We start from the raw sequence: 19,124 nt of genomic DNA, 5'->3' as shown, positions 1-19,124 counted from the left end.
TTCGATTCACAGGACTACCTCCTGCTCATGGTTGTAATATGCATTCCTATTTCAATTTTTGCTTTTTTTTGTAAGCTTGTTGTTTAGCGCCGCACTCAGCAATATTCCAGCTATATGACGGTGGTCTGTAAATAACCAGACAATCCAGTGATTGACATCATGAGCATCGATCCACGCAATTGTGTTCCATGACATGCATCAACCAAGTCAGCGAGCCTGACCACCCGATCCCGTTTGTCGCCTCTTACGACAAGCATAGTCGCCTTTTACGGCAAGCATGTATACCTCAAGACCTATTGTACCCCGGATCTTCACAGGTCTCCTATTTCCTATTTCAAAGGTGTTAAAGTAGATATAAATGAATTCATTTCAAAGGTTATTTGAGTATCACCATAACTTGTATGTATAGTATAGCGTTCGAGTGAGGCGGTATTAAAATAATGTGTGGAAAAAAAACACGTGGTCAAAGGTCATATTCAAAACAGCATACCTTGATATAATGCGCATCCACAAACGCACAATAATAATAAAAACATTACCTCATTTCACAGATGGTGACCCGTGAAGATCCGGGTTACAATAGGTCTTCAGCAACCCATGCTTGTCGTTAGAGGCGACTAACAGAATCGGTGGTTGATGCATGTCCGGTGGTGAAACTCGCTGACTTGGTTGATGCATGTCACCGTATCCCAATTGCGTAGATCGATGCTCATAAAGTCAATCAGTGAATTCTCTGGTTCAGACTTGATTATTTACAGTCCGTCGTCATATAGCTGGACTATTGCTGAGTGCGGCGTTAAACAACAAACAAACACAACAGACAGTCAACCTTGCTTAGGGGCGCGGTATTAGCTGAATAGACATTTAGATGTTTTAGAGATGTCGACGTAGAAGATGTTTGCGACGTGCGGACAACGGGCAACCGACGTAGTACGGTACAATGTAACACCCACAGTCTATCGTTTCAAGTTCAATATTTAATTGTCAGAAAACACAATGGTCGGACTCAAGCTATTGACGCTATTGGTAATATTCATGCAATATCACGGCGGTAGACACCAGAAATCGGCTTCATACATGGTACCTATGCGGGGAATCGAACCGGGGTCTTCGGCGTGACGAGCGAACGCTTTCACCAGTTGGCTACCCTACCGCCCAAAAATACACACGAGAATATTTACAAACAGGTGAGGTTCGGTGAAATGGGGTTTAACGTTGCTAGGAGGCTACAGGCCCACAGTACAATATATAAAGTGTAGAGTAGAGTTCAAAATGATGTCAATCCCATAGCGACGTGCATGCAGATGTACCTGTGTGGCTGTGTGGCTGTGGAGGCACGGTGGCCCAGTCGTCTAAGGCGCCGCGATTCGCTGTGCAGAGTTGCGTCCCTTTGGGCATACTAGAAATCTATGATTGTGGGTTCGAATCCCGGTTCGCCCCGATTATGTTTCTAGGTTTGTCAGCACCATACCTGTGCTCGTGGGTTTCACCGAAGTGGTAAACGTCTGAGACCTGCATCACTTCGGGCTTTCCCCGAATGACACGCCGTGATATAACTGGAATACTGTTAAAAGCGGCGTCAAACCCAACTCACTCACTCACACTGTGGCTGATAGTCCCGACGGACTCGCTTCTCGCTTGTACTATTCCGATGTTATAGTACTAGACCATTGAGATGCGTACTGTAGTTTAACATGCAACTCAGACACAGTATACTGACTCCGAGCAGACCAGTTCTTGTTTTAACCATGTACTACCTAGCACCATGCAGGGAAACAACAAATACCGTCTTTTGGTCTTTTGGTGTAACGTGGCTAGGGATCGAACAACCGACCTTCCGCTCTCCGGCAGAATCTCTACCACTGGACCACGCAGGTGAAACAACTGATGACACGTGCAGCATCCTGGTCTGATCTCACGGTCTGATCTCACAACACGACACGTACATAAGTATACAGATAATGAGCTTTATTGAAAAACGTACAAACAGTAGAAAGAATAGGACAACGACAACTATTGCTTCGTTGTGAGTCATATACAAAAAACAACCCTCGCTCCTTCTCTGAGTGTCTGGTCGTTCTTACCTGGTTGGCCAGTTAAACATGCATTAATACTATCTCTGCCCGATATAAACACATTGTTTACACTCAGCCTAGTATGTATAAACAATCACATTTTAGCAGAAAATCACTATGAACCTTGTTACGTTAAAATAAATAATGTAGAGTAGAGTTGTATAAGCGGGAAAAATTCGAGAAATGTCGCCGTGTTCTGTTCTTGGTGCTCGTGTCCTGGAGGTCCAAAAGGATCGGACACAGTTTTCTCAGGCCTATTTATTTTGTTATATACGGTAAAATATATGTCAGCACTTTTAGAAAGTTCTTAAATGCGCTATATGTTACAAGGATGATTTATTCCACATGGTCAGCGAAAGGATGACCCGTTAGAATTAAGTACGTGCAAATACCTAGGTTGTATTTAATCCACGGAAGCTTTGTCTTTGGAAAATTTTCTCATTGCTCCTAGTCGTGGAGTATTGAAGAGTAAGTTAATTTTATGCATATTGGGTGTAGAATTAAAAAGCATGTTTGCAATTTATTGCGACGAATCTATTTTAGCAAAACAAAAACAGTTAGGAAACCTACTTTCCACAACCGATGTTCACTGGAAACTGACTATTTGGTCTTTGTCAGACCCTGAAATACTTATGTTCCCAAATGCTATTTCAACATTGAGTATCAAGAGTGAGTAAGTATGTGAGTGAGTATAGGTTAGGCCACTTTTAAATGCTCAAGCAATATCACGGCAGGGGACACCAGAAATGGGCTTTACACATTGTACCCATGTGGGGAATCGAACCCGACATTCGGCGTAACGAGCGAACATGTTAACCACTTGGCTATCCCACCGCCCCAAGAGTGAGTAAAATGGCCACCGAGAGGTTGCTAGTGTTGAGAACAAAATATATAACTGTCCACATTTCTGTCAATAACAGTGCACGTAGATGTAATCTGATGAAACAGCTTGTCATGCATGTCCACACAGATTCCATATATTGATTAATTCATTTAAAAACATCACAACCGCTGATATATCACCACACTTGATCATATCAATATCACAATATCGATCCAGTTTATCACACAATCATATTTTGTTCGTAATAAAATTTAGATAACCATACATAAAATGAGTGTTGTGAGTGAGTGAACAAATGTAACGCCCTTCTTACATTATTTCAGTTAGAACACCGCGTGTCAGTTTAATACAGGAGGAGTGCCTGAAATAATGCAGGTCTTGCACCTTTACCACTCAAGTAGGGGCAGGGGTGGCCCAATCGTCTAAGACCCTGCAATTTGCTGTACAGAGTTGTATCCCTTGGGACCTAGTGAAAACCTGGGATTGTGGGTTCGAATCCCGGTTCGCCACGATTACGTGTTTAGTTTTGTCAGCACCATACCCGTAGCTCGTGGGTTTCACCACAGTGGAAAAGGTCTGAGACCTGCATCACATCGAGCTTTCCTCCACATCCAACTGACGCCATGATGTAACTGAAAAACTGTCCAAAGCTAACTCAGTCTAGTTAAACAACGAACTTGGGTTTACTTTACGGGTGGCTAAGTCGTCGATGCATCAGAAAAATTATCAGGATCTAATGGGATTCGAACCCGTAACACTGACACAACTCCAGCACCTGACGACTGAACCACCTGTGTCCCTGTTTAAATAAGAAAGTGAGCGAGTATGGTTTTACTCCGCTTTTAGCAATGTTCCAGCAATATCTAGACGGGGGACACCAGAATTATAAAAGAAAGATAAATATCAGAAGAAATGACATGATGGCCAGTTCGACTTGGCGTGAAGGTAGGTACTGCTTGACTATACACGTCCAAATATCCTCTTGGCAACGACGTCCCCCACTTCGATTTTCTAAAATTGAACAAAACAACGGTTGGTTAGACATGGTGTGGAGATTATATCCTGGTTATTTCGATGGCCAAAACATAAGTAGTTTGTGAATGTCACACAACTTTTCAAACAGAACTAGACACCAAGACACACACAAGAAATAAAACCTGGTACTATGCTGCTAGAGCTGTGTTATCGGTACATCGGGGTACTGTTCCACCACAGTGCAGGGGCACGAGTGGCCCAGTCGTCCAAGGCGCCGCGATTCGCTGAGCAGAGTTGCGTCCCTTGGGCACGCCAGAAACCTATGATTGTGGGTTCGAATCCCGGTTCGCCCAAATTATGTTTCTAGGTTTGTCAGCACCATACCCGTGCTCGTGGGTTTCACCAAAGTGATAAACGTCTTAGACCTGCATCACTTCGGGCTTTCCTCCAAACTTTAAGCTGATATAACTGGAATAATGTTAAAAGCGGGGTTAAACCCAACTCACTCACTCACTCCACCACGGTGCGGTGATCGCTATACAACGATGAATCTCCAAGAGGGTGAGTGCTGCGGTGTGTATGCAACAGCTCTCAAACATGTGCGTTGTATGACATATTTCCCAAACTAAACTGTCTAAACTGCAATAAGGTTTCACCTTTAAGGACCTACCATTTAAAATCTGGGTTGTGTTGGCGGGGGGGGGGGGGGGGGGGGTTGTGAGAAAAGGGAGGGGGTGAGAAAAGGGAAATTTGTTAGTGGATGAGCTACAAGAGGATCTAAACCTTTTTTTATTTTTTTTATTATTTTCATCATTATTTTAATCATTTTCACATTATACGGGAATAATATTCGTTTAAACAGCATCTATCCCTCTCCACACACACACACACACACACACACACGCACGCACAATAACACGAACACACACACACAATAACATACGCACACAAACACACGCACTCACTCACAGCCCGTTATGTAAAGTTTGTTTTACCAAGACCATGTTGCCGTCCTCGATATAGCGTGTCTGCTTCTGGGGTTTGATGCTGGAGCCGTCAATGGGCTCCATTGTCATGTGGATGCTGCCTCCATCATACTTGGCGTGACACTGAAACACAGCAGGGGGACTACCGTATTTCCTCCATTAGACGCCCGGGCTTCTATTTATTTCGGACAAGTCTTTGACCCGGCGTCTATAAGAGGCCCGGCGTCTATTGGGGGCCCGGCTTCTATTAGCTGCTCAACAGGGAGTGCCTACAGTAGGTTGTGTATTCATCGGCCATTGTGGCCATCCGATCAACTTTCCATTTGGATGGTAAAGACATGAATGTAGGTTGTTTGTTTATTTGTTGTTTTACGCCGCACTCAGCAATATTCCAGCTATGTGACGGCGGTCTGTAAATAATCGAGTCTGGACCAGACAATCCAGTGATTAATATCATGAGCATCGATCCACGCAATTGGGATCGATGACATGCATCAACCAAGTCAGCGAGCCTGACCACCCGATCCCATTAGTCGCCTTTTACGACATCTATAGTCGCCTTTTACGACATCTATAGTCGCCTTTCACGGCAAGCATGTGTTGCTGAAAACCTATTCTACCCCGGATATTTACGTGCTTGTGGAGATCCCGTCGTCGCCTAGACATTTATTATATACCTCAGTGTGAAAGACCGAGTTTTCCGAAGTTGAGAAAGTGATATCTGCATTGCAGTGATCATAACACTTGATATGTCATGGCTGTGAAAAGAACACTTTGACGGAGCTATTGTCATACAAGAGTTACCTCCCCTCAAACTGTCTCCCTTTATCGTAAGTGTCTAGCCCGTACACAAACTGTTGACTTCCCTTTTACGTTAGTTCCACATTGACAAGGCAAAATAATGACAGATGGTCATTGATGGAGTTAATATCTTATTATCTTGAAAATTTTTCGTTATAAACTTTAAATTTCTCATTTAAATCTTTAAACAGTTGTCATTTTTTTAAAGAAATTGTTTTGTTAACCTTGATATTGTATATAATCATATCTCTATGTATGATACAGAATTTTCGTGACCTCTAAATATTTTTTATTACTTTTGTTTATATTTTTAAAGAATTTACTAACAACTATTTTTCTAGTCTCAAACACAAGGAGTGGTGAACCGTCCCTGTGTGTTAGGTGGGGAGAATTTACGTTTCAAGGATTAACATTTTAATGAAATAATATCCCAATATCGATCCAGTAGACAGCTACACAAAAGGTATATAATAAATAGAATATTCCATATTGTAACTCGTGAAAATATCACCTTTTCCCCTGTCACTCGATGACAGAAACATGATATTTCACTCGACACATGAAATATCCACTATGTATACAAGACTTGTATTAACATTGACACTTTTCACCACAAAATGTAGCCAGATTGCGAACCTTCATCTTCGTCTTCTGGATCTCCTTCTCGTAGTCAACGTCGAACTGGATGATGTCTTCTTGTGACCAGAAGGTCGTCGTCGTGTTCACCTTCACTTTGTCGTCAATGATGCTGACCTCGCAGTCGGGTTTGCTGAAACCAGCCATCTTCCGAGCCGGGTAAGGGGCACCTGTCCACAGTCATCACAGAGCTGGGATAATAACAGGTTATAAAACTTCCATATTTATCAGATTTCGGACAACCCATCATAGGGCTTGGACGAATCCATTTACTACCCGGGTACCCACCACCCTATTACCCGACCCTACCCGGGTACCCATTGTAGGTCTCAGGAGATGTCAAAATGTCCGATTGGGAATATTTTTAGCATAGCCCTGGCAAAACGTATTTAGATACATGTATTAAACAATCTGGTCCTTCATACACTGAAGTTGAATATTAAGTTATATCTTTATTCAACCATATGAGAAATCTGAAGTAATCGGTGCATAGTCAGAAAGAAATGCGAACATTAGTGACTTTAGTGTAACCATAGAGTTCTAGATAATTTTTGTCATTAAACAATATACACGTGACTAACCACGGGTCCGGGTAGTCCTGTGGGTACCCGGGTCCTACTCAGTACCCACCTGACCTGGATACCCGAGTTACCCGTCCCAGCCCTAACCCATCATGTGTTAGACCAATGTTTGCAAACGAATGCACTTCTATAAATTTTAGAGAGGGGCTAAGCTCATATATACGACCATTCCAACCATTTGAAAATACAACAGCCAATGGTTTCAGAGCAGGGGATATTTGTCTTGAAGGCGGTGTCTTTTCGCATGAACGTCCTATTGCATAATTTCCACACTGAATCCCCTACATTGCAGTACAACATGTCATATTATTGATTTTATAGCTGAAACTGATCATATGATTTCTCAAGATTATATATTTCTTTCCGTTACCGCAAACCTAAATGACCACAGATACCTGTCTACACCTCGAAATGTGTTGTAAAAAATTACAATGTCTTACAATGACGAATCACAGTAATACTATGGATATATAATTAAAAATCGACAATCGACAATGGTGCTCGGAAAGAGCTTCTTTATCACAGCTGCGCCTGCGATAAGTCACGTAAGTATTGCAGCATCATCAAAGCGGCGGATATCGATAACGGCCATCATCAGTTTAACCCTCTATGGGTGAATCATCCCTGGGGCATGCTGCGTGCAGGTCGCTTGTTGGGCTCAGACTGTTTAATTACAGGTCGACGTGACCTAGCTGCTAGCTGATACTGCTGCATCAAACAGTATTCGCGGACTCTGGTCGGTTAATGGAACGTGCATCTGTCTATTCTTGAAGATGTGTTTTTGCACCTTGTATTACTTGGGCGTGTATGGGATGTTCTTGGTTAATGAATTCAGTACATGGACACGATCTGCTTCTGTAAATGATATTTGTAAAATTGTTATATTGTAGTATGTGTATATTTTAATGTGATGGATGTCTTTTTTGACATAGTATTTCATTTTTAATAATATGTTATTTAGTGTTTTAATTGGTATCTCATAATGGGTGGCCCTTGTAAATCTTTAGGGCATATTAATAAAAAATAAATATTAATAAAAAAGCAAGTTTTTTGCTCTCTCTCTCTCTCTCTCTCTCTCTCTCTCTCTCTCTCTCTCAATACTCATTTTGGTCAAGGCAAGCGCATGACCTCTAGGGTCAATCAAGAGTCTAGAGTCAGTGTACAGTCTAGCTGTCAATCACTTCAGGGATACCTACCTCGTCATGGCTGATGATAAAGATGTCGGGGACCTGGCCTCAGGGATACAACTTAAAACTAACACACTACGATCAACTTACATCACCAATATATGCACAGGTTTAGAATAAATAAACTGCAAAGTCACAGAAATGTTGTTTAGGTATATATCTTTACAGTCGGTATATATATACAAACGTGTGCTAATTGGTGTGTTAACCGTTTGACCCATCACGTGGTCCGCGTTAACCTACTGATACTACTTTGTAAGATGGGGGTGTAACTGCTTGTGTCAACTTCAGGGGTCGATTTCTTTACAGATGATGAATAGAAAACGTCGTCAAAAACATTCAACACTACCACCTCGTTATAGCGCGAAAAGCTCTTTCGTTATACAGAAGTACAAGCTCCAGTTGATGCCGAACACGGATGTATACATCGGAGATCATTAGATTAGGTAACTGATGATTCAAATATGATAATATACGTTCATTAAATAGTCATCTCCGTTATTTGGAATATACACTTGTTTGGTATGTTGTCCACGCGTAAACAACACACTTGACTCATATAGGGTTAATGGAAGGCTGATGCCATTATATTCAAGTGGATATATTTACCCATCTCTTTAAGGAAATCTTCAAAGTTTTCGCTTCCGACCAGTCGCCATTTTCCAACAAATTTCGTCCGGATTTCCCGAAGATTATCCGATTCCGACTGGGACTCCGCCATAACGTATCAATGTGGAGATCACGAGAAAGATGGCCCACAACTCACACTCGCTATACCGTGGACAGGTCGCTCGTGAGAACACAGCCTCTACTTGCGACGTAGCATACACGCTCGCACCAGTTATCTACCTTTGTCACTCATACGTGCATACTCCCACGTGTCGATAAAATGTGCATACTTTGTCGACTAGATCATTCACACTTGGCGAGTCGAGCCACGGGATATCTGACACATCCTCACATGATTACAAGTCTCTCCGAGGTCCGCTGTGCTAATTTTGTCAGGTCCGGCAACTGTAAACACACAGTGACATGACTGTGTCTCACTCGACCTAGTTTACCTATACGCCCTGAAACCAGAAAGTCCCGTCCCGCCCCGCCATGCTTAGATTTAGTCAATTACATTTAGTCCCCAGAAATAAAGTTCCTTAAAAATATATATCTTAAAAATAAAAATAAAAAATAAAATCCAAATGGAGTCCAGAACAATCCTTTATTTCCGGAGGCAATCTACACTTGCCAAATCATTCTAGACTTGAGTTGCACTCCTTTTTTTAATCTTTTTTCTCTCGGGTCAGGGAGAGACTTCGCCATGCCCCTCCGTGTCATTTATTCTTGCTAAATTTTCCCCAACGCGGCAAACGACACTGCATCACTTCAGTCTTTCATTCATTTGTTTTTGTTTGTTAAATATTCAATTAAGATACATGTATGTGATTTAGTATGTGTTTGCAATATATACATTGACTTCACGCAAACGGTGTAAACATGCCTTATAACATGTACGTCCTGAAGTGGGTTTGGATGGGATCACAAAGGTGCCGACAGTTCATTATTAAAGAGCCTGCCAACCCACTTTTGGTATTCGCGATTCGGGGTCTATTTAGAGCGTATTTGGGACTCAACAGTGAGGTACGCGGAACGCAAATTAAATTAAATATTTGGCAGAATTAACATATAACTAACAATTATGGTGTACGTAAAAGTTGCCTGTATATAATTGATTATTTATTCTTTTAATTCAGTAAATTATCTTCAAATCGCACCCCTTGGCTCTATACTTTTGAGAATTGTGTGACGTAATATTCAGAATTCAGGCGTGAGCAATGACACAAGAAGTAGATGGTATTCGAGATTCAGAGGAGGAAGGGGGTTGGCACCCTCATTAAACAGTAAACCACACTGACACAGCCTTGACTGCCCTCAAGATCCGGGTTAGAATTGTTCCTCGGCAGCACTTGTTTGTCGTAAGAGGCGACCATGCTGGAAAGAGGCTAGGGGGTTAACTGACTGCAAAAGTCCAGTTTCCACAGTGAGTTAACTCCCTTGCCTCGGGAAGATGGCGACTAACGGGATCGGGTGGTATCCTCGCTGACTTGGTTGGTACATGTCATTTGCGTAGATCGATGTCCATGATGTCAATCACTATATTATCTGGTCCAGACTCGATTATTTACAGACCGGACCCGTGAAGAACCGGGGTAGGATAGGTCTTCAGCAACCCATGCGTGTCATAAAAGCGACTATGCTTGTCGTAAGAGGCGACTAACGGGATCGGGAAGTCAGACACGTTGACTTGGTTGATGCATGTCATCGCATCCCAAATGCGTGGATCGATGTCCATGATGTCAATCACTATATTTTCTGGCCCAGACTCGATTATTTACAGACCGCTGTCGGTGAAATATTCCTGTGTGCGCCGTTAAACAACAAACAAACAAACAAACACAGCCTTGACACATTCCTAGGTTGATGCAACAAGAGGGTAAATGGTTATTTGACAAATGAAGCGATAATAAGTATTTATAAGTTAAACTTCGATTTTCTTTGTCTTATAGAAAAAGAAATAAAGTTTTGGATTTTGTCATACTCAACACATGTCTTAAACTATAATTTCAGAATTCAGCAAATTACATATGTCTTAATGATGTCAGTACCATGCTCGTCTGATAAAAGATAGAACACAAAAATGACGTTTGTCTATATAAACTTTATATACTGTTGTGCACACAAAAACAATGCACTGTTTGTTTCAATATTCAATATATTTCACATGTATGTGGAAAATGCCATGTATCTCCCGAGTTTAATTCATCTTTATCCGTGATCACAGCGTTGTCACTTGCCACGTGAAGCAATGGCGGCTCTAAGCACGCTCAAATGTTCTTGTTGCTACGACGTCCCCAACCTCAAATGTCTGAAAGTAACAAATATATATATAACATAAAAAATGAAAACACAACTGAAAAGAATAAACTTTCAAATGCATCTTTGAATTCGAATACCAGGCACCTACACATCAGCTAGAACACCATCGTTGACGAACTGTTTATTTCTTATTGTTATGAACTGAGTAAACAAGACTCAAAAGAAACACAACCAGAATGTCTCCAAACATCAATCGGTTATCACACCATGGCCTGTGTTCGAATAATTTTTCCCTAAAGCTGAACCTAAAAAGAATGTATAGTACATGTGTATCGGTCATTTGTATGATGTATGAAGCCCATTTCTGGTGTCCCCCGCCGTGATATTGCTGGAATATTGCTAAAAGCGGCGTAAAACCACACTCGCTTACTCATTTGTGAGACCCATGCGCTTACCGACTATCTAATTCGTTCTACATAATTAACCCGTGGAATATGTATCTGCCAAGGATTTTAAACACGACTGTGTCAATCAGAGGTCGTTATTGTAATTTGAAACCTCTGATTGACCAATCGGAATCAAAAACGTTCCAAATTCATGGTAGAAATGGCAGGGGCCATTTGCAAAGGTAAGGATAAATTAATATTAATGTTTCATTAATGACACACTTCAACTAAATAGCATTGCTTGCTAAATGCTTTATTTATAGTAATATTTATTAACCCGTATATGCAGCTGTGCCCTCATGGAACAAGAATCTTTGTAAAACATGGAAATGTGTTGTCGATGTACGGAAATAATGCTTTGTATCTGGCAACAGTACAGCACTGTATTAAATTTACAATTGTAAAAGTTCATTGGGAAAACTGTAATTATCTTTAATTGAAATGAGTGAGAGCGGTTTTATATCCCTGTGAACGGCATGCATCGTACATAAGGGCGTTTCAGCTTTCATGAGGATATGTAAGGGAAGTCTGTACTCGTGATACAATAATGCATGGAAATACTTTTAAGCAGCTTCCACGGTACATCAATTGGGTAAGGATTAGATTTACCCAGGGTTATTATCAGGGTCAGGGTAAGGCTTATAGGGTTAAGTTTTTTATCGGGTTCGGGTCCTCCCATTGTCAGACAGTAAAATACTTTTCAGCTGCCACACACCCCTTTACTTATAATGATACGACCCAGACACAGGCATTCTCTTTGAAGTTTTAAACGGCTTGGTTAATCTGTACATATGTTTGTATTCACTTGCTGAACTTGCTGCCATTTGAACCGTTCAGACAGAGTTCCCTCAGGCTGAATAAAACGGATGCTACTTCCACTTCACTCAAGCTATCTGGAGGAAGAATCAAGACATGGGATTGGAGGTTCTATACCGAGAGAGCATCTGGTTTGACCCTCCTCCAATCAGGCATGGCCCAAGACCCGTGGAGGGAAACCATGGACTTCACCCCTGACGTGCCTCGAGCTATGCAGTTCTACGACTACATGGTAGCCACTTGGACGGCGATGATGCCAGCTACTGGATACCAGTGTGGAACCATCATGAAACATAAGGCCCCAGGACCGACAACAATCAGGAAGTGTTCCAATATGGGACTAGGGTTAAATCAAGAGGGTCCTCATCAAAGGGCTGCAGACGGCCATTGGTCTTGTGAAGTAAAGGTCGGGATATAAAGGCACACATATGGACTTTCTAACTGTATCCCTTGCCTTAACAACCACATATGTTTAACGACTCTAGTCTGTTGTAGTTTACACAGGGATAATAAGGCGGAACTACTTACAAGGACAAGTTTACCGTCCTTGACCTCACGAGTCATTTTGTGCTTCTTCTTCTTCGAGTCCATGGGGTCCATATCGAAGACTATCTTCCCGTCAACAAACGTGGGATGACACTGTGATAAGAGATGGGCATATGATTAAGTCATACGTACATTCATACAAACTTAGGGCGACACTGTAATTATACGTAGCCATTTCAGTAAAACATTTGCATTCATACAAACCTGGGGTATCACTGTAATTAGAGGTAGCCATTTCAGTAAAACATTTGCATTCACACAAACCTAAAGTGACACTATAATTAGGGGTGGGCATATCAGTAAAACATGTATACATTCACACAAAAGTTGGGTGACACTGTAAGTAGAGGTGGGCATATCAGTAAAACATATATACATTCACACAAATGCGGGGTGACACTATAATTAGAGGTGGGCACATCAGTAAAACATATATACATTCACACAAAAGTGGGGTGGCACTGTAAGTAGAGGTGGGCATATCAGTAAAACATATATACATTCACACAAATGCGGGGTGACACTATAATTAGAGGTGGGCACATCAGTAAAACATATATACATTCACACAAAAGTGGGGTGGCACTGTAATTAGAGGTGGGCATATCAGTAAAACATATATACATTCACACAAATGCGGGGTGACACTATAATTAGAGGTGGGCACATCAGTAAAACATATATACATTCACACAAAAGTGGGGTGGCACTGTAATTAGAGGTGGGCATATCAGTAAAACATATACATTCACACAAAAGTGGGGTGGCACTGTAATTAGAGGTGGGCATATCAGTAAAACATATATACATTCACACAAATGCGGGGTGACACTATAATTAGGGGTGGGCATATCAGTAAAACATATATACATTCACACAAAAGTGGGGTGGCTCTGTAATTAGAGGTGGGCATATCAGTAAAACATATATACATTCTCACAAAAGTGGGGTGGCTCTGTAATTAGAGGTTGGCATATCAGTAAAACATACAAACATTCACAATATTTACAACTTAATTAGAGGTAATAAGTTCATCCTTCCATGATGCTGTTACTTAAATGGAATACTGGCTGTTGTTTAAATTATATGCTGACTGTTGTTTAAATGGTATACTGACTATTGTTTAAATGCTATACTGGCTGTTGTTTAAATGCTATACTGACAATTGTTAAAATGGTATACTGACTGTTGTTTAAATGTCATACTGACTGTTCTTTAATTGGTATACGGACTGTTGTTTAAATGGTATACTAACTTTCTTTAAATGACATACCATCTGTTACTTAGGTGGTATACTAGCCGATATTTAAATGGTTTACTAGCTAGTGTTTAAATGGTATGCTCGTTGGGGTTTACATGGTTAAGTAGTAATGGCTAAAATGGTTAAACTAGTTGTGGTTTAATTAGCTGACTGTGGTTTTATTTACAAGAGTAAGTGGTTGTTTCAATAATGGACTAGCTTTGTTGAAAACGGGTTGAGCATTTGCTTTAGTTGTCAATTACCCCATTTTTCTTTTTATTTGATTTGTCTATAAGAACCCATTAGAAATATTTGACCTCCTTAACACAATATAAAGTATTTCTAAATTGTCACAACTGCAACTAGATTTGCATTTTGGGCCCGACAAATTATTGAGTCTAATCCTTACTTATATTCCGAATTCTGAATCTATTTTGTTTTGTCCGAGTGTATATTTTGTTTCCTGGCGTGATAAATTTCATTTGTTCAATTCTTACAAGTACATAATCTCCGTCACACGGACGCTCAGAAGATACGAGCTATAAATCCGAAAAGCTATGATTGAGATGATCCGATCAAGTTCTCATACCTTGAACCTAATCGCGTAATGGAGTCAGTTAGTGAGTGAGTGATTGGGTATGTTTGACGCCGCAGTCAGCCTTAGCCCAGGCTTACCTTATTCTTATTCTTCATGATATCCGCGTCAAACGTTTCTCCGAATCGGAAGAGGAATTCTTGTGACTTGACCGCCGTGGACATGTAGATGCGGACCTGGTCGTCAATGATGCTTATTTCACAGTCTGGTTTCAGGGTGCCCGCCATTTTACGTCCGAGGAATGGAGCATCTGCAGACAAGCGTGACAACAATAAGTGTCTTCATCTCAAAAGATGGACAAAGATTTTAGGGATTGTTAGGTCGGAGATTAGGGGTATTGTTGGGTCGGACATCAGGGGTATTGTTGTGATGAGATTATGGGTATTGTTAGGTCAGAGATTATAGGTATTGTTGGGAAGGAGATTAGGGGAATTGTTGGGTCGGAGATTATACTAGGTATTGTTGGGAAGGAGATTAGGGGTATTGTTGGGTCAGAGATTATAGGTATTGTTGGGTCGGAGATTATAGGTATTGTTGGGTCGGAGATTATAGGTATTGTTGGGACGGAGATTATAGGTATTGTTGGGACGGAGATTATAGGTATTGTTGGGACGGAGATTATAGGTATTGTTGGGTCGGAGATTAAAGGTATTGTTGGGAAGGAGATTATAAGTATTGTTGGGTCGGAGATTATAGGTATTGTTGGGACGGAGATTAGGGGTATTTTTGGGTCGGAGATTATAAGTATTGTTGGGACGGAGATTATAAGTATTGTTGGGTCGGAGATTATAGGTATTGTTGGGACGGAGATTGTAGGTATTGTTGGGACGGAGATTATAGGTATTGTTGGGACGGAGATTATAGGTATTGTTGGGTCGGAGATTATAGGTATTGTTGGGAAGGAGAGTATTGGTATTTTTGGGTCGGAGATTATAGGTATTGTTGGGTCGGAGATTATAGGTATTGTTGGGAAGGAGATTAGGGGTATTTTTGGGTCGGAGATAATAGGTATTGTTGGTTCGGAGATTATAGGTATTGTTGGGTCGGAGAATATGGGTATAGTTGTGAAGAAGATTAGCAACTTCATGACATTATTTTTGAGGAGGCGGTGTGTAGTGAGTTAGATGTAACTGGGCAACGTAGACAAATGCAATGACCAAACGATCGCAACAAAAAAAAAAGTGACAAACGGTATTTGGTGAAAAGGTACAGATATACGATGTGAAAAATGTGACAATATTCGGGAAATACCAAACGTAGCCCCATGTTCATAGAATCGACATTGCCAAGGTTGGATTCTATTCAGGAAGAGGTCATTAGGTAAAAACGAGTAAACATTTTTGAAGCGTTTACATTTTATTAAGAAGGCTAGCTGTACATGATGTTGATATCTCATATAAGAAAAAACCGACTCGTGGTCTTTGTTTGTCGTACCATAAACTCGACCATCATGGTACATTCTCCCTGCATTGTTTGATGGCACAACTTCCACTCGTCCCAACTACAGCTATCTGATTGTTACTACTGCTGACACGTCTAATATTACTATTACTACTACAGGTTCGCTGACTTGGTTGATGCATGTCATCGTTTCCCAATTGCATGGATCGACGCTCTTGGTGTCAATCGCTGGATTGTCTGGTCCTGACTTGATTATTTACAGACCACCGTCATATTGCTGAAATAATGTTTAGTGCGGCCTTAAACAACAAACAAACAAACAAAACTACTGCTACTACAACTACTACTACCACTACTTTGATTACTAACAGGGCTATTTCCCACTTCTACTATTCGATCACTACTGTTAAGGCCAAGACTTCTGCGCACACATCCCATTCGCCTTTGAACATACAATAGGTACAGATCTACCTTTTGCATTAAGATCTTCGTATGACGCTTTCCATCATTGCGCAATGTAGTGTATATAGGACGGAAGTAGCCGGGTCAAAAGGGCATTTTCCGCTACATATTTTTTGTGTTAAACCGCCCTGAAATACATCGTTATAACGCACCTTTGTGGAATATTTTCAATACGCATGAAGAGAAGAGTGGTCCTATTGTGGCATCGGCGGTTGCTAAGTTTCCTTGATAAACACGCTTACAAAGCCTTCAGCCAGCCAGTGCGCATTGCCAACAACGATACTGGTCGATGCATCAGTAGATTAAACACCAGGGATCTCCACTGTGCATACATACAGAAGAATGAAGACTTCAAACATAGCAAGGCTACAACAGTGAGGCACAGAAGTTTAAAATCTGACATTCAATCTACAAATAAACCAAGCTGAAGTTGAGTCAGTTATGAAATCACCGTGTTTCACCGTCATAACAATGAAATGGGCCGTGTATGAGTCTAAGGTTAGAGGTCAAAATCTAGGTCGATCTGCTTTCAGACGAGGCGTGAATGCACTTTTGGTTCTACCATTCGGGCGTAGGACTGGATTGATCACCGCATGCGTCATGTATCACGTTTCACGGTGTTTATATTAACCCTCTGCCTGCTAAAGGAGTTAGTGTATTTACTTATGTTAGGATCATCACGGCCAGTTGATATACCTAGTTCACTGAGAGTGTTAATTCGAAAATAACGCTCAGAGATTGTCATTTATGAAGAGTGGATCAGAGATGGGAGGGTTTCCACCAGCGTGGAAATAAACAGACCCAACCACATCATTAGTCATATCGGTTTCTTGGAGTTTCAGTTTCAATGTTTAAACAGTATATATCGTTGCTTCTCATTGGAATTAGATTAGAAGTAATACGTGTCATATCCACTCACATGTGACCGTAGCCGAGAGCCCCTGTGTCGGGTCCTACAGTAAACACTTAAGACCCCATCGCGGCTCTCGGCTAATGTGTCCGCACCCCTAATAATTTCATCTGATCCAGGTCTATTTATCCACATTATTTACCTTTTTAGCTAAACTATGGGTAAATGATTATGAACATTTTATGAAGATAATACTTGCCCATTGCTTTGAGAAAAGCATCGAAGTTAACGGTTTCCACCATTTTCCAGTTCCCCACAAATTTCGTCCTGATTTCGTTCATGATATCAGCATTAGACTGAGACTCAGCCATTATAATGTGTGGCGTTTGCAATACCCTGCGAGTCTGACGGATCTATTCGACTGAGACGAAGACCCGAACACCCGAGGTACTTATATCTACAGTTACATCTACTACAGTTATCTCCCTTAGGCTTAGTCACCCCATCCCCACCCCCCGATCAATGAATGTGATACAGTCGATAGCTATATCGACTTCTGTTGACCGTCACGGGTGAGGCGAGGTTGAGGGGGGAACGTTGCGATGAAGCTTACAGCACTGACATAGCGACGTCGCATGCTAGTGTGGATGTGTGTGTTCTAGTCCGGACTAATGCTGGTTCAAAAGTAACACACAGCAATACCATGTTGAAGTTTAACCTGAATACCCCACTCAGTCACAGTATGCAGACTCCGAGCCGACCAGTCCTTGTTTTAGCCCCTTAATGCCGAGCGTTAGACAGGGTAACAAGGGTTCCCGACATTGATAAAACAGCAAGCAGTAGACCGTTGAACAATAGTTGATTAGTTATAGTCAGTTTCTGGTGACAGTACTCACAGTGATCACATGCACTAACTTATGAGTTGAAATCATAATCATGTGAAAATTGTTCATGTTAAAATTGACCTCATATCAGTTAAACCTAATTTTGAAAAAGAGCACCACATCAATGTTTATAATGTATATACCATGTACATATAATATTGTATATAGTCTGTACCTCTTTTGCTACAGTTTGTAGCCTGAGTGTAATAAACTTCAGTTCAGTTCAATTGAGTTCAATTCATCCTATATGATATGCGGGGAACTTGGCAGAAGATCCCTTTAATTCCAGAACCCGTGAAGATCCGGGGTCGAATAGGTCTTCAGCAACCCATGCTTGCCTTAACAGGCGACTATGCTTGTCGTAAGAGGCGACTAACGGGATCGGGTGGTCAGGCTCGCTGACTTGGTTGATGCATGTCATCGATCCCAATGGCGTGGATCGATGATCATGATAATCACTGGACTCTCTGGTCCGGACTCGATTATTTACAGACAGCCGTCATGTGGCTGGAATATTGCTGAGTGCGGCGTTAAACAACAAACCAACCAAACCAACCGACCAAATACATGCACGGATGGTGTCATTTTGGGCCCCGTATCGTGTCAGGAAAAGCAACTAAAATCTCTCATATATTGTACAAACTTTTATTAGATGACCAGCTTGCTGATGGCAATACGAATAAATGGTTATTGTCAGTTGAATTGAACATTATTAGGATTGGTTTTACGTATATATGGCATTCACATTGTTTTAATTCTGTCCATTCACTAATGTATTGTGTCAAATAGATTACAAGATCAGTATTTACAAATATGGCCATCTGAAATGTTTGAATCATCAAAAGCTGTAAGGTAAAGAATATTTTAATCCAAACTTGTAGCTGAACAATATTATGATGAATTATGTTAGAAATAATGGTTCTCACTGATT

General features: G+C 41.1%; 2 protein-coding genes across 2 annotated transcripts; both read right to left on the bottom strand.

Moving 5' to 3' along the window:
• Positions 1-1,947: 1,947 nt before the first annotated feature.
• Positions 1,948-8,916, bottom strand: LOC139456467 (fatty acid-binding protein, adipocyte-like). Its single transcript, XM_071238198.1, has 4 exons — positions 8,695-8,916; positions 6,318-6,487; positions 4,890-5,003; positions 1,948-3,930 (listed from the first exon to the last, which is right to left on the bottom strand). Exons 1-4 carry the CDS (start codon positions 8,804-8,806, stop codon positions 3,880-3,882), a joined length of 447 nt encoding a protein of 148 aa, XP_071094299.1. The 5' UTR covers positions 8,807-8,916; the 3' UTR covers positions 1,948-3,879.
• A 1,865-nt stretch (positions 8,917-10,781) lies between these two features.
• Positions 10,782-17,771, bottom strand: LOC139455737 (fatty acid-binding protein, brain-like). The gene is made up of 4 exons (XM_071237288.1): positions 17,569-17,771; positions 14,677-14,846; positions 12,744-12,854; positions 10,782-11,002 (listed from the first exon to the last, which is right to left on the bottom strand). The coding sequence occupies exons 1-4, from the start codon at positions 17,678-17,680 to the stop codon at positions 10,952-10,954; spliced, it is 444 nt and encodes a 147-aa protein (XP_071093389.1). The 5' UTR covers positions 17,681-17,771; the 3' UTR covers positions 10,782-10,951.
• Positions 17,772-19,124: the final 1,353 nt, after the last annotated feature.

Source organism: Haliotis cracherodii, unplaced genomic scaffold (assembly GCF_022045235.1).
Source record: "Haliotis cracherodii isolate W230 unplaced genomic scaffold, xgHalCrac1.p SCAF_11, whole genome shotgun sequence".
Lineage (NCBI taxonomy): Eukaryota > Metazoa > Mollusca > Gastropoda > Lepetellida > Haliotidae > Haliotis > Haliotis cracherodii.
Note: the sequence above shows the minus strand (reverse complement) of the source record. Positions and strands in the feature narration are given on the sequence as shown.